A 17,218-nucleotide genomic window follows, 5' to 3' on the forward strand; every position below is an offset into this window, starting at 1 on the left:
ATCTGTTTCATTATGAAAAACCCGCCTCCTTAACACATTCTAAGTGTATTGACATTCACTGTATTTAATGTATATATATATATATATATATATATATATATATATATATATATTCAATTGGAAATACCAATACTCACTAAAGAGGTTTTTCCAGCACAGCCAGGAATAGAGAGAGAAAAAAGAAACTCACATTTTGTACCATCTAACCAGGTATTCAAACTTAGCATGGGGTATTCTAACACTGTGCTATCACAATCCAAAAAAATGTAGACTCAGAGTTCTTCTGTTGCTTTAGAGTACTTCCATTTAAGACATCTTTCCCAAGGGACAATTTCCACCTATGGTGGTTTGAAATAAAATGGCACCCAAAAGGAGTGGCACCATTAGGAGGTATGGCCTTGTAGAACTGAGTGTGGCCTTGTTGAAGGAAGTGTGTTACTGTAGGGGTGGATTTTGAGGTCTCCTATGCTCAGCTATGCCTGATGTCACAGTTGACTTCCTGTTGCCTGTGGATCAAGATGTAGAACTCTGAGTTCCTTCTCCAGCATCATGTCTTACTATATGGCAGTATGTTTCCCACCATGATAGTAATGGACTAAGCTTCTGAAACTGTAAGACACTCAAATTAAATGTTTCCTTTATCAGTGTTGCTGTGGTCATAGAGTCTTTTTACAGCAATAGAAACCCTAACTAAGACACCATCTAAGCACCGCAGACCTCTGAATGAAAGATAAACTGAAAGCTAAGCTTTCACTCACTTGAGGTATTGGTCTAACAGGTTTGTCCGTTAAGCCTCCCACATAGATGATGTTGGGAAACATGGGATGAGCAAAATCCAAGGCAAAGTCAGAACTGACAAACCACAACTCTGCTTTCTGTGGAAGTTCAGACAAAATTGGCCGAGAGCCTTCTGCAAAATGCTCCTGGATGATGCCGTCATATTGAGAAAGTATTTCTCTTTGCTTCATGGATGAATCAAGGAACATCAGGAAGTTCTTCACTCTGGCCCAAAAGTCCATTTGGTCAGTTAAACTGGAACCAAATCCTGGGACAAAAGACAAAGGGCTTGGTAGCCCATAGTCTATAATGCCAAATAGCATGGGAAGAAAGGCCACAAAGTGTTTCCCAAGTTTCTCAGCGATCAAGAAAACACAAGGATCTGCTGCATCTAAAAATAACAGGTCAAAATTCTTATTCCTTAACGAGTCCATGATGTCCTTTTTGCTTAATAAGTGACTGCATAAGTCCACATAGTGTTCAAAGATCTTTATGTTGGTGTAATGGGTAGACCTATAAAAAAAAAACAACAACAAATATTTTGAGGAGCTTTTTCATACTATTTGGAAGACTGTTATACTCGATTAAAGTATTTCACAGATAGACAAATACAAACCTATAATCCAACACTCTGGAAATGGAGACAGAAGTATCAGAAATTCAAGCCTTGTCATAGACTTATGACTTTGAGGACAGCAGGCTGGACTAAATAAAACCATAACTCACTTAGAATAAATTATTTTTAATATATTTCATGAAAAGAGGCTCTGAGGCTTGAATTTTTTCCTTCTGTTTAACGTTATACAAATTATAGTGTTACTTAATATGTAAAACACGTTGCTTTTCATAAAATAAAATATTTTTAATTAAAAATAAATAGGCCCATAGGAATTCATTTTCCATTCATCTCCTTACTATAGGGAGATATTTATTTTCTTCTTAATGATATTTGCTTATCAGAATCAGGGGAGGATATTCCAGGTGATAATGCTACACCGCCTTTCCATGTGAATTACAGCTGTTGTTCAAAATCTTCAGCTTTAGTCATTCTGATATAGATATACCTCTGCTTCCCAAACTATTTCTTCTTCTATCACATTTCCTCTAAGAGTCTATTTCCATTCATCATCAGTGTTAATTTATTTTCTTCTGTCTTAGAAGCCATCAATGATTATAGTGGATCTCAGAGTATCAGTCTCAATGGTCAGGTTTATAATGTTGTTTACTTCACATTCTATAATGATTGTTGTTGTTGAGAATCTTGCTCTCTTGCCAATCAGTGTAAGTTTGCATGATTACATCTTCTATAATCATCAGTGTTAAAGTCATTTGTTGTGGAGACCCAGAGAGGTTTCTTAGTGAGATCTGAGCTTGTTCTGGCAGCAGGGCTGCATAAGGGGATGGTTGGACCACAGGCATGTTTACCAGGTGTTTGGAAGGGTCAACACTTGGCTGGGCAGTGTGCTTTGAGGGCAAAGGGGAGATCTTTTGCCCTGCCCTGGGGTCAAGAGAATGGACACAAAGACTCTAGAGACACTAATGAATTAGGCTCTGGTTTCAAACTTTAAGGAGAACTTTAAGACTATGATTAGGACTGATTTCTGAGCACTAGCAACCTCAGATATGAAACAGTTTTGAGTTCACTATGGTAACTATGATAATCATGATTCATGTACCCTCTGTCTTGTTGGAAGAAATTATAAATATTTCTGTTAAGAGATCTCTTTAAGATGTTTGCTAACGTTTACAAAGTACTCCTGTAGAGAGTTTGCTTTTGAATGTAAGTTAGTGTTGTAAATATGCATAGTAATATTCATGCTAGTTGTAAATATGTATAGTAATATTCAGACAAGAATTATGTTAACCTGGTGATAATAATGAACCATGATTTGGTAAAGCTAAGGGAGTCTTTAAGTTTCATGCAGTTATATCACTAGTTTATTGATTTATTTAATGTGTTTACATCAAGAGTTTATTGATGTTAATAAAAGGGCTTGGCAAAATTAAGGCTGTTATAGACATTATAGACACATTCAAAAAGGATATCCCTATTAGTCATCCTCTACTCCTTTGGGAGGGTGGCAGCCCTAGGAATTGCTGTGGTTTTTTTTTTTTTTTTTTTCAACTATTTGCAAGCTCTTAGTAGAATCCTGATTCAGAGCTGAGTTAAGCTCTGTACTTCCCCAGCCAGAGGCCTGTAGTCAGGGACGGGTAACATTCTTCTTTCTGGCTTGCAATCTAAGACAAAGTATGCTTTATGGAAAGTGTATCTCAAGGAAGGGTAAGGCTGATTAGGGAAGAAGAATGATCTAAGGAAGGATATCTGAGGAGTCTGCGGGACCCTTTAAAATATTAAGAAGGGGGAGTTTTGGAGACCCACAGAAGTTTCCTAGTGGGATCTGGGCTTGCTCTACCCAGCAGGGCTGCATAAGGGAATGATCAGACCATGATTGAGTGTGGTTAGCAGGTGTTTGGAAGTGTCTGCACTTAACTGTGCAGTGTGCTTTGATGGCAAGGGAGAGGTCTTTTTCCCTGCACCTTGACATTGTTATAAAAAGAGCCTTTGAAGAGATAGAAGGGGCTATTGGATTTTGATCCAGGTCCTCCCAAAGCTATCCTGTGTTTCTCTCTTTCTCCTCTTTGCTATCTTTCTGTCTAAAATGTTTTTAATTCCTCTCTCCTCCTCATAAGAATCCTTTAAAAGATGGGAGCTGGCCTCCCACAATTTCTTTTAATCCTGCATATCTTGGCTTGAATATATTATCCCACAAAGGGAACTTTCCAATGATAATATTGGAACAAGGAGATCATGATTCAAGTTCTTGTCTAGAAACTAAGCAATTAGAAAAATAAATATAAAACCCACAGATTTTTTTCTCTTATATATGAAGCCTAAATTTGTGTGTGTGTGTGTGTGTGTGTGTGTGTGTGTGTGTGTGTGTGTGTTTCCCTTTTTGATGATGAAATTAGAAAGGAGGCAATGAGATCACATAAAAAAGTCATCAAAAGAGATACACATGTCACGGAATAGTGCTATGGAGGAAGGGGGCAACCCAGAACAAAAGATACTGACATTTATGTTTTCTAAAAAGTAGATAGCAAAGCCTATTACTTTATATACATACTTAACTTTCTAATGGGAAGAAGAAGTGTGACTGGAAGCTTATTGTTAGAATTTACAACTCCTACTGCTCAAACTGTCACTGAAGACTGTCCTCAACTTTAGTCATCCTACGATGACTCTTCCCCACAGCACTTTTCCAGGGACCCTTTCACATCAATGCTTAGCAGATAAGCAACCTGGTAAGATGCACAAGTGCACCATGTCATCCTACATCAAAAGATCCACAAGATGAGACCCCAGAATCTGGCTTATTTTTGCTCACTTTTAAACTCCACTTCAAGTCACAAGAGCTGTGGTTTGTCTGTTGTGGGAATTCACACTGCTAATGGCCTTGGGGTATCTGGCACAATAGAGGCATGGATTTTTTGGGTATGTGACTATTTAACTGAGCAGGGGCTGTGTACTTTCTCTCTTTCTTGGTGTGGCCAGAGACTAGAGGGCTGGTTCAATTCTCCCATGGGCAAAACAGAAGGATTCTGCAACTGGATCTACTTTGTCCTGTATATGTGAGTCTGTTTTGCCTTAGCACTCACAAATAAATTGGCATATATTGACATATACATGCTTTTGGCTCTCTGTTCATTTGTCTTCAAGGGTTCACCTGTCAGAGAGTTGGTGCCCAATATGGCTGTGTAGATGTAGTGGGATCTTTAGGAGGACACCTTTGTAGAAGGTTATTAGAAACCCTTACCCTATAGAGGGTTTCTAATAGTCCTCATTAGACTTTGAGTTAACTTCTGTGGGAGACATAATCCTGTTCTTCCTCTTCTCTTGACTTTTCAAGTCACACATTCTTTAGCCATTATGTTGCCATTATCATGATGCTTTCAATCAACCTGCCTGATGTTGACACCAGGAGTTGAACCTCTACAACTGTAACCTGAATAAGCTTCTTTTCATTATAAACTCACCTAAATTGAGTTACTCTGTTATAACAATGGAATGCAGATTGATACATGGCATAATTCATATTTATCACCTAAATTCCATTTTTACATATTTTATATAATAATCCCTAAATACCTGTAGTAGAATGATAATCCCTTTAAAGTAAAGCAATTATAACATTCTCAACAAGTTCCTATTCTCATCAACTTGACTGTAATTTACTTGTAATTTGAACCACACTTCAAGAGTTCAAGCTTGAAAAGAAAATACAATATATATGTCAAAAATGTAAATAAATAACAACCATGTTAGACTAAGGTGCAAGTTGACTTCTTTCAAACATATGACAAAAGATATATGATCTTTCAGTCTGTGAGTGAGAAATATTTCCAGAAAGAATCATGGTGCAGTGAGTACCATCTGGAATATTCAGTAGAATTTTTGCAGACAGAGATGAGTGAGACCAATGAAGTTAACCAGGAAACAAATCTGTACTTGTCATCCATGTGGAAGACAAAGAAGGTTCTGTAGTCAAAGACTAAAAGCCTCAGGCTCATCTGTATTACCTAGCCATTGAAAAATTTCAAACTAACCTCTAAATAACCTTTAGCTATTAAGTCAATGATAACCAAGCTATAATTCATAGAACCACAAAGGTTAGGTGAATAGTAAGGGACCACTAAGAATGGGGAGAGCTCATGAAGAAAGGAAAATAGACTAGATAGTTACTGTTGTAAGTGCAGGTCTGGGATGGGGGTGTTAATTGGGGTGGGAGGAGAGTGATGAGGGAGAGAATACAGGGAGACACAGATAAAATAAATGGACATTTTAGGGATAGAATTGAAACCTATCATAATAGACACTTGCTAAAATGTATATATATATATATGAAGGTGATCTCAGTAAAAATGCCAAATGATGTGGGAGACAGAGTCCCAACTCGCCATCTCTCGCCAGCAAATGATCTTGCAGTATCATAATTGAGTCAATCTAATTGAGATGATGGACAAAGGGGTCCCACAGAAATTCCCCAAACAACCCTCGCAATTGCCAAAACTATAGATTGCTCTCCACAAACTGACAGCAAGGCTCTATTGCTGAAGACAACACCTACACAGACCACTGAACGTGGAGAAAGTGAGCTGTTGCCTATATAAAGTGAGGTTCTAGCATCTTTGGTAAAGAAACATACTCTGCACAGTACCAAAATAGGAACATAAACACCAAGCCAGTCACAAAACCAGTGATCTACAATGGTGTCCTGCTTGCAAGATATGCTAGGCCAATGGAGGCACAAAGCTTGTAGGAGTAACCAGCCACTAACTGATCTGACTTTAAATCCACTCCATGAGATGAAACATACCAAACACTGCATGGGTGATCAAGAACCTGAGACTAAATAGCCCAGGGACCTAGGGTAAAACCAAATAATATTGGTCTATAAAAACAAGACAAGAAATGTAGCAATGAAATTACTTCTAAAGGCATTTTGCAATACTCCTAGATAAAGGCCTTGTACAGTCATAATCCCAGGAGTTTCCTGCTGTAGTAGATTGGAACAAATATAGAAACCCATAGCCAGATTTTATGCAAAGTGTGAGAGATCTTGAAACACTCAACACCAATTGGGATGTCCCTTTGGGGGTTAGGGATCCCAGAGAAATAGCAGGCCATGAAGGAGTCAGAGGGTTTCAGACACATGAAGAAAACAAGGACCTCTAAAACAACATGAGGAAAACAAATATGAACTCAGAGAGACTGAGGCAGCTCACACACACACAACACGCACACAACACGCACACACACATCCATCTTAGTGATGTTATGGGATTTATGATTATGTACAAGAGCAGGTCTCTGATTCTTGTGCCTTCTCTTACACTCTTTTCCTTTTCTTTGTTTTTCTTGTGCAACTCTGATGTGATATTTTGCTTTATGTTATTATATTTTATTACCTTTTAGAAAATTGTTTGGCTTCTAATAGTGACAGAATGACAGAAATAGAGTAGATCCGTGTGGGAGCACAGGTGGGGAGCTATTGGGAGGATAGAATGAAGGAAAACTGCAATCAGGATATATCATGTTTGGAATAAAAAGGGGGAAAGGAAAGCTTTTAAATTAGTTTAACAGGAAATGACCAAGGCAAGGCACAGCCATGTAAAGTAACTTCCTCCATTAAGGAACTTATGTAAGAAGGTGACAAGGTACATGGAAGAAGGAGGCTCCTCTTTCCCTGAATAGAGAAGTTGAAGTGACTGCACCAGCTTCATTGAGACTACATGCACAGACAACAAGTAACAAACAAGGCCTAGAAGGCACATCTTCCACTTTCTAGAGACTATCCCATCATTTATGGAGCTGTCAGTCATCCACAGTGCACCACTCAAACACAATCCATCCCCACATCCACCAGTGCTCCCATCATCATTTCTCTTAAATTCACTCAAAGCGTCATGTGACCATCATCTCCCCATTTGTAAGACTTGATTAGCAATAAGTTGGTTCTAAGAATTGAAACAAATTACCTGTAATGAACTAATTCCTCTGCAAGGAGTTGTCTTCTATTATCAACTTCCTTTTGCTTATCTTCAGATAGATGCCAGTTTATAACCTGGTATGATATTTTCTCCTCTTTAAAATCTAAGAAAACATGGATTGAGTAAAATTTAGATTTATCACAATATGCCACACATTATTATGGGGATAAAAATAATTTTATTTTATTTCTTTGCAAAAATTTGATTTTTCTTCTTCAGTGGTTTCATTATTTTGATCCATTCAATTCCGTAATCTGGTAATATTTATTTGTAGTATAAATCCTAATTGATCATAAAAAAAATCCTGGAGCCAGATACTAGAATAAATTGTAAAAGATAAGAAAGACAAAGGAGCAAGCCACAGCCATCTCATACCTTGCCAACTCCTCAGCCTGAAAGGGCCAAGCTCCTTTCTTCTCCTCCCTTATATTCCTCTCTCCACCCAGCCATATCACTTCCTGTATCCACCTGCCTATGACTAACTAGTGACTAGCCCAACACTCTGATCTCCAAGCAAGCTTTATTTGTTAGAGCACAAAAAAGGCACCACATTTATTGAGACTTTACAATAATACAAGAACATTTATACAGTCTACAGTAATGTAAAATTCTAGCAACAGCTTTCATTTAAAGACACAGCTATTATTTTTCATTTTACGTGTGAGAAAGTATAAAGGAAAACAGTCTAAAATTATTCATCAACTGTCACTATAGTGAGTTAGAGTTTATAGTTAACTACAAGTCAGTTTGACTGCAGAGTCCCTGCATTTCATAGAAAAATTAAAATGAAATATGCCAAGTGTTGATATGCTTGTTTGCCTTTTTGTTGCTGTTCATTTCATGTTTGGAATTTGTTTGATTGTTCATTTCTTTGATTTGTGGCAGGGTCATGTTTAGTAGCCCACATTGACTTTCAACTCACAAACCTGTTTCTTGAGGCTGCAAAGCACTTGGAGTATAAACAGCGCCAGGACAAAGTGGTATGTATCTGGAGAGCTCTTTCTCCAGGTCCCGCCAAGCCCCGGCAGTCTGACAGTACATTTATAAAATAAACACACAGACGCTTATATTACTTTTAAACTGTGTGGCCATGGCATCGATTCTTGCTATTTATGAGAATTTAAATCAAGACAATTAGGTCAAAAACAGAATCCTCACATGAGATTCACTGGAGAGTTTCAATTATTATTTGAAAACAAACTATAGGATTGGGACTTCCTTTTCATTGTTCCTGGATCATGTGTCTCAGCCCAAATTTATTTTAAAATCTGAGATTCAGTCACGATTGTAGATTGCAGCACACACTATGAATGTGTCTCCAAGTGGAAAGGCTCTTACCTTTGTGTCTGCAAGGCAGTAGTGCTCATAGTAAATAGTCAGGATCGCTACCCTGTATGACATAATATCCAGCTGAATAGATCCAACTGAATGTTTATACCCATACAACACAAATAACAATGACACAGGATCCCGGAAAATGCCATTTATATCCCTACCAATTCCATATCTATAGCTAAAAAATTCTATTAATGATGTTACATGGAAAAGCACCCACAGAATCATTACAATACAATCAAGGGTTCACTTCAAACTTGAGTTTAGTCTTATACCTCTCAAAATTGTCACTCTCTTTGACAATTCTGGTTAGGTCTCTCTGGAGGAAGTTATAAATATGAGAAGCTTAGAATGACACCCATCATCACTGAGGGAAGTCAAGGAACAATCAAAAGAAGGAATTGGGTGTGAGTCAAGGGTTATAAAAGAACATACATAATAATTTTAGAGAAAATTACAAAGGACTTTCCTTACATTTTGTATCTCAAAATTAGCATTAAAATCAGAGGAACTGTACCAGTAGAAACTTTATTAATGGCATTAAGACATAACAAAACAAAGGTTACAAAGACCCTTGGATACTTTGATCAGGTGACTCTTCTTAACCCCCAGAGTATAAACTGCCTGATGCTCTGAATAAAACTAGCTGTTGCATGAGACTAGTCTACCTAATTTATTGACTTCATTATATCAGGCCCTACTGCCACTAGAGTGGCAAACAAACCAGCAGTGAGTATGTATTGATATGCTTCTGCAAAGTGCATGCATATTTATTCACACACACACACACACACACACACACATACACACAAAACACAAATGTGTTCTTATGACATGGACTATGCTGTGCCCTTATATTATGATGCCAGCATTTGAAGTAATATTCTTTCAGGCATCTTTTCTTTATAGATAAAAAAAAAAACATTGCAAACTGCATTTTTAAATAGAGATATGGTGTGATTATATTTTATTTATATGATAATAAAATTTGCCTGTAGATTAGACGTCATAGCCCACCATAAACAGAAGTCAGGCGGTGATAGCACATGCCCTTAATCTGAACACACAGAGACTCTGCCTGCCATCCTGTGGGCTTCAGCTACCCTATGCCGAGATCATGGTATGCAGGCTTGATCTGCAGCATGGCTGTGGATTCTTGCCATAGTACACAGAGGTGTGTCCAAGCCACACAATGTGCTGTGTGGTGGATTTAGCCTTTGCTAGTTCAGACCAAAAAATAAATAAATAAATAAATAAATAAATAAATAAAAGTTTTCTGGGCTACACACTGCTTTAATGGAGGCATAGACCCACTGCTTCTGATAGTTGGTGGTACACATAGCCTCCAGACCCAGAGATGATGATAAATGTACCATCATACCACCACCATGTTGGAAAACTGAGGTGGGCAGAACCAGCAGCCAAAGCTGCCATTTCAGTCCTAGTAATGCTGCAGTTTAAAGGAATAAATTCACAATAATTCAGATCTAACAATACTTTAAATGGTTTACAGTGTGTGTGAAACTGTACATGTAGGCTTGGAAGAAGGAAGAATATGAATATAGGCAGTTATATAATGAAAGAGTTTTAAAAAATAAACTCTTTAAAGAGATAGTAACGATCGTATAAAAATAAGCCATGTAAAGATGGATATTACACAAAGAATCTGGGTTATATTGTCTTTGATATTTTTAACTGCAGAAAGACATTTGATTGTAAAGGCTGCTGAATTAAGCTTGAAAAAAAAAGGTATCTTGACTTCAAAATTTGGATTTAAGGATAAATTGCTTTGGAAAGGACGGTCTGCTTTTGTTTCCACAGGAAGCAAGAGGCTATGGATTTGTTCTAGATTAAGATACATCAGGTTTGACCAGACAAGACCCCCTGAAAGTTCTCCAATGACAGCATGGCTCAGATGATCCAACATCCAGGCAACTGCTCAGAGAATACAGCATCACAGACTACGCAGGTCAGAACTTGACCATAATTCTTAAGTTTCTCAAGATCCCCATAAGAATACAGCACCCTTTATCAGCAAGAAGTAGCCTAGAACTATGCCCACATTCCTAGAAAATGGATTATGGATATTTGTCTTTGTTTAGGTTATTAGTTACAAATTGTTATTGGTCATAGTCAATATCTTTCTAAGGTAAAAAGGGGGATATGATATGATTAAAGGACAGATTATTGAATCTACTTTTAGAGAGCAACTTGTTTAAAAATGTTTTACATTGCTATGGATTTTAGTTTATTGATACAAATTTAAAGTTAATTTTGTTATACTGTATGTATATTTCTACTCTCATTTAAGGTATTACATTTACAAAACTCATTTAAATTATAATGGATAATTAAGAAATACAGATTAATAATTGGTCTTCTATGAGAGTCAAACTTATAATCATGGTAAGTTTTCTAGGTATACATAGATATAATTTAGTTAGGTAGGTAATCTTCAAACACTCCAAAGACCTACAGAATATGGCATTTAAAATGTTTTAAAAATTTAGAATTTCTTGTCAATGAGACATGTCTGCTCCTGGCAGCACCAATTTACTTCAGAAAGGAAGATGGGCATTGAAGACACTCTATATGGAGTTTATCTTCTTCTTGGCAAAAATAGCCATTTGGGAAAGAAACTGTTCTTGCCTAGACTGCTTGATAAAATGCTGTATCGACTGGACATGCAGGACCCATAGAAAGGTGACCACTGAAATTTGCAAGGCAAGATGGTACGTCAGGTTCCTGCTTCACAGAAGAAACTGCTAGACATTCTACAAGACTCATGAAAAAGTGACTGAGAGACTAAGCCTATAGGCTCAAGATGGATGCCCCAACATTACAGAGGAACTTTGGATGACTGTCCAGGCAGCCAGCTGCCTCTGTCATTCTAGATTGTTGAAAGTTGCTTACAATGCTCTTTTTGTTTACTTAGGTAATATTATATCCTTCTGAGGTCATTGATGTAGTTGAAAACTAGATAGTTATAGTTATGGTTTTCCTTGGTTATAATAAAAGATAAATTAGAAATGATATTTTAGACTCACAAATATAGGATAAATAAAATATGTTCTTTAATTTTACAAAATACAAATAGACTAGATATTGTAACTGTAATTTTTGCTTGATATATGTAATTATACTAGGTTAAAGTTAAAACCATCCTTTTGTTTAGAAAGAAAAGGGGAAGTGATGGGGGACTGTCTTTTGTATGCTGTGAAAACATGTTGCTCTGATTGGTTGATAAATAAAGATTTTTGGCCAATGTTGAGGCAGAAGAGGGTTAGGCAGGACATTCTAACTAGAGAGGAGGAAGGAGAAAGGCAGAACAGAAGAGAGGCTGCCAGTCGCCACCATGGGAACAAAGATGGAAAGATACCAGTAAGCCATGAGCCATGTGGCAAATATAGATTTATAGAAATGGGTTAATTTAAGATATAAGGTCTAGATAGTTAGAAGCTGAGCCACGACCATGCAGTTACACATTATATTAAGTCTCTGTGTGTTCATTTGGGTCTGAGCAGCTACAGGAATGTAAGGACTCGAAAGACAGGTGGGCATGAGAGAACAAAGTGCTATGTGAAAGGGAGAAAATCTTTCATTGGAGATTTCCTAGAATCAGGTCAATCCTAACATTCCAATCCTCCTCAGTTCAGCAGTGATTAAGAAATAGTCAAGTGGAATGCTAGACAGCAGGCACACATGGTCCCTCTCTATGCCATTGTCCTTGATTCAACTGTTGATGTATAGAAGAGTTTCAATTGGCTCAAAACAAATAGCAGTGTGATTCTGACTCCTGTGAGAATGATATCTCTCTCTGTGTCTCTGTCTCTGTCTCTCTCTCTGTATCTCTCTCTCTCTCTGAGTCTGTGTATATGAGAGAGAGACTCTGGGTGAATGCATATGTGTATGTGTATGTGTGTCTGTCTGTCTGTCTGACTGTTGGTCTGCTTGCCTTTCTGATATTTAAGGATAAATGTGTGTTTTAAGATGTAGAACCAACAGTATTGAATCAACTTCACCTTACATAGTGAATGAAAGTTTCATACATTTCATTCCTATACACTAAAGTCAATAAGCTGATAGAGAAAGAAAGGCCTGTGTTTTAACCTGAAACTAAATTCTAAGGTAGGGATATCATTATATCTGCTCTATCTGCTTTTTTAACTAACTACCATGACAAAAAAGAACCAGCCTACTAGAAGGGATGAAGGTTGGCTGGTTAGGCAGAACATGTATAGAAACAGGTCCTGGCCTGAATATTTGTAGCAAATCACTGAGGATCTCTACTGTTATTGGACTGGTCCCCCAAAAACAAAAACAACATTTAGCTTGAGATATATACCGAGTGAAAAGTGGGGTAGACAGGTATTTATAATGGGCTCAGTTGTTACAGTGCCTGCCTAGTGTATACAAAGTCCGACATTTGTTCTCAAGAACCATACATAAAATTTATGGGAGACATTTATTATCCCAGAACTCAGAAAGTAGAGGAAGTTTGATCCAAAAATCAAGGAATCATTTACTACAAAGCAATATTGAAGCCAGCCTGGTATACATGAAAACTTTTCTCTAGATGATAAGTAGACAGATAGGTATGTAGGTAGACAGTTAGACAGACACACACATATATAGATACATACATACATACATACATACATACATACATACATACATATGCTGTGGGATGTCTGTCTGTATGCTGTGAATAAGTGTTGCTCTCATTGGTTGATAAATAAAGCTGTTTTGGCCAATGGCCAGACAGAATAAAGTTAAGTGATACAATTGAACTTAAGATGGGGATGAAGAAGGGCAGAGTCACGGCAGATGCCAGCCAGCTGCTAAGGAAGCAGGATGTAACGAAAATGAGGCAACAAGCCATGAACCACATAGCAAAGCATAGATAAGAAATATGGATTAATTAAATGTAAGCACTAGGTAGTAATAAGCCTGAGCCTTCCACCAAGGATTTATGATTAATAAAAGTCTCTGAATGAATATTCAGGAACTGGCAGGCAGGAGAGAACCATTTGGTTACATAGATTTCTTTACAGTGAGTGCTAAAATGTGGTCAAAAGATTGACACATTATGAACAAGGCCTTGGGGAACTGTGAGAGAAGCCCCATTGAAAAGAGGAGAGGGCCTTTTACCTCAAGTATATTTATTTCCTTGGATTGTTCTTGGACATGATTTCATACTTCCTGCAACAAACACTTAAATTCAATTTATAAGACATGTTATTTTTGTTGCATGTCAGAACATAGCTATAGAACACAATCTGGTAAAAGGATATTCCTAGCGCTTTCCTCAGGGTATCCTGAATCTGGATATGGCCTTCTGGTGTGCTTTTGTGCTTTCCCTGATAAAATCTATAGTACATGTTAAAACTGACCTGTCCTGAGTAAATTCTGAGAAACAGTTGCTCTGCTAATATTTAATATGTGATTACTGGTGTTTATTTCCTTGTTTTTCTTGATCATGTATTTCTGAACCCCAACAACATTCCTTGAATCATTGTTTTGATTGCTACAGTTGCGTATAAAGTACATTGAAACTGAAGTAATATTTTCTGTAACATTATAGACAGTAGTGTAACTCATTCCTTAAGTTCTTCAAATTTAAGTTCTTGGAAATAGATCTGCATAGGTCAACAAAGGTTGACAGTAAGTGTAAGAAAGCTTGTTATAGAAACGAAAGAATTATATGGTCAAACCATTAAACTCTCCTTCCTGGCACTATCAAATACTTGCAAATCATGTGAACCCTAGATACCTTTACTTCTTCAAGTTGTCTGTCAGTTTTTCAAGTTGAATAACCACAGAATAAAAGTAATTCAGACAAATAATTAATGTTTACATGTTTTAATACAGAGTTTCAGTTGAAGGTTGGATAAAAATGCTCTAGTAATGTTGTTTCTATATTCACTAATCTACTGGGAAATAAAAAGAAAGTCTAACCCATTATCACATCTGAAATGTCCAATGTTTATGGAAGTAGAAAGGACCTCTGAGTTGGGAGTGGTGACTCATGCCTATGAACCCAGACGTTGAGAAGCTAGGATAAGAGCATTCCCTGAGTTGAAGAACAACCATGGGTATATGAATATGTTCCATGAAAGCCTGAGCCTGTCTGAGAAAAACTAAGAAAAAGAAAAGAAAGAAGAGAACACAGGAAGGGGGGGAAATAGCAGGGCATGGTGGCAGGGAGAGAGAAGAATTAGAAAATAAAAGACAAAAGAAAATTTAGGTCAACAACACATGCATCTAAGTATTAAAGACAATTGGTCAACAGACATGAAGGATTTCTTTGCAGACCTTTTGTGCATAGCTTGTTAAAAGATCAGAGAGTGTATAGGCTTGCGCAATGTATCAAAGGTTATGAGACTAGGCAAAAGAGGATAAGTATGAATTGCAGTTACGAAACCAGAATATTAAGGCAAATTAAATGTATAAAAATAGATCCAATAAACAAAGAATTGAAGTTTTCTGGGCTTCTGTGCCCGAATCGATCAGCAGAGAATGGTGGGTTTTGGTTTACTTAAGATTCTCTGTACTCACTAAACTAAATAAGAACTTCTGATATCATTCTGCAAAGCTTTGTGAGAGCCAGTTATTCTTCAAGAATCTGGGGTTTTCTCAATCACACATCCTAAACTCTGAGCATAAATAAAAAGACTGCTAGAAAATATTTCTTAAATTGTAAGTCTTTTAAAAATAGAAACTGATTCATGCAGCACTGAGTGTAGCTATCCTTAGATAATTAAATTCCTAAATATGGCAGAATATGTTGGTTCAACAATATATTTAGACATACTTGACATGAAATTACTCAAAATGATCAATAATGATATGTAGTGTTGACTGTGAGTGACATACAAGTACTGGGATATTTATCTCTTTTTAGTGCCATAACAAAATATCTGATGTTATTTAATTTATAGTGTTAATATTTTATGAGATGGCTCAAAAGTTTTAAGTGTATACTACTGTTGCAGAGGACCCATGTTAGGTTTCCAAAATCCATATCAGGCAGCTCCCAACTGCTTGCTAACTCCAGGTCAAGGTAATTCAACCACTTGTGTTGGCCCTCTTGGGCACTTGTACTCATATGCAGAAATACACACCATAACATGTAAATATAACAAGGAAAATATATATAAATATAAAAAATTATTTATTTCATAGTTTTAAATATTGACAATCAATTTTAAATATTGACAATCAAGGATTATGTGGAGCTGTTATGTGGAGCATTTGCTGGATGCCTTGTCACTGCATCATAACACAGAAGATGATGTGTTTAATATATAGTGAGCACTTGAGCCACATGACAAAAGAGAAGAAAGAGGCCAGAGAAGGAAAGCTTCATTGTTTCATAAACACCTACCCCACTGAGTCAATATATATATACCCATGGATGGACAATGTAATACCTTTCCAAGTGTATAGCTTCATAGGCCAACCAGCTTTTACTAGGCCTAGTACTTAAGGATCAATAATGTTCAATATCATTGGTTCTGGCCATCACAGTCAGCCTACACCAGGAAATAAAATACAGATGTTTATCATATGAGGCCAAGACCACAAAGTCTAATGAGATCAATAAAACTTATATACCCACACATACACACATTCACACACATAAGAAAACACGTACATACAAAAACATACATACCATAATTTATATCTAAATAAGATCAAATACAGTATTTATATCAAGCAGTTCTATATAAAAGCTATTATTTTTTATTCAAAGTGACTTAATGTAATAATTGATTTTAAAAGTACCTGGATAGAGAAGCTTTTCGTTAAGCAGACTGGTCACATTATGGCCATGGTCTTGAAGAATTTGTGACACACGGTTCATTAACATATAGTGGCTTCCACCTAGAAATAAAACATAAGTTCATTTTTGTGAAGACTAATGAAAAGATTTCTGGTTACTATAAATACCTGACATAAAGAAATCCAAAAGTAAGTGTAAAGACGTAGATAGCCTCATAATGCATAAACAGAAATAAGCTCTTCCATGCCCTCAATTACATTTTAAGTAATATCCAGGACATGAACCCAGAGCTCTGACCAATAGCAATCCTCAACCAAAGATAGGAAGGTCATGCCTGAAAAGATGGCTCAGCAGTTAAAAGCAGTTGTTGCTCTCATAGAGGACTTGGGTTCAATTCCCAGCACTCACATGGCGACTCATAACAAACTGAAACTTTAGTTCCAGGAGATCTAACACCCTCTTCTGGCCTCCATGGGCATTTCATGCACATGATACACTTATATACTATATGTGCAGGCAAAGTAATCATGAACACAAACATAACAATAAATCTTTTTCAAAAATCTAAAGGTTCCCATCTTGATTAATGAGCTACTCTGCTTGGACATTAGACACTCTTCATCCTGTGGTTCATGGATATTTCCCACTGTGTCTTCCCATAGCTACATTAATCAGTATGGCTCCTCTTCTGAAATGATCCCTGAGCCTCAGGTGCAGAAGTTGCTTCATTCAGTCATTTGGTTCAATAAATTCCCACAAAAACAGAAAATA

General features: G+C 36.9%; 1 protein-coding gene across 1 annotated transcript in view; it reads right to left on the reverse strand.

Annotated features, from left to right (window-relative positions):
* The window catches only part of LOC114697365 (UDP-glucuronosyltransferase 3A2-like), a 33,008-nt gene that overhangs the window by 11,874 nt on the left and 3,916 nt on the right, over positions 1 to 17,218 (reverse strand). The window contains exons 2-4 of the mRNA XM_028875622.2: positions 16,450 to 16,548; positions 7,315 to 7,429; positions 759 to 1,290 (exon numbers count right to left, since the gene is read on the reverse strand). Of these exons, the coding sequence (XP_028731455.1) occupies positions 759 to 1,290; positions 7,315 to 7,429; positions 16,450 to 16,548 (746 nt within the window). The remainder of the gene's footprint in view (positions 1 to 758; positions 1,291 to 7,314; positions 7,430 to 16,449; positions 16,549 to 17,218) is intronic.

Source organism: Peromyscus leucopus, chromosome 11 (assembly GCF_004664715.2).
Source record: "Peromyscus leucopus breed LL Stock chromosome 11, UCI_PerLeu_2.1, whole genome shotgun sequence".
Lineage (NCBI taxonomy): Eukaryota > Metazoa > Chordata > Mammalia > Rodentia > Cricetidae > Peromyscus > Peromyscus leucopus.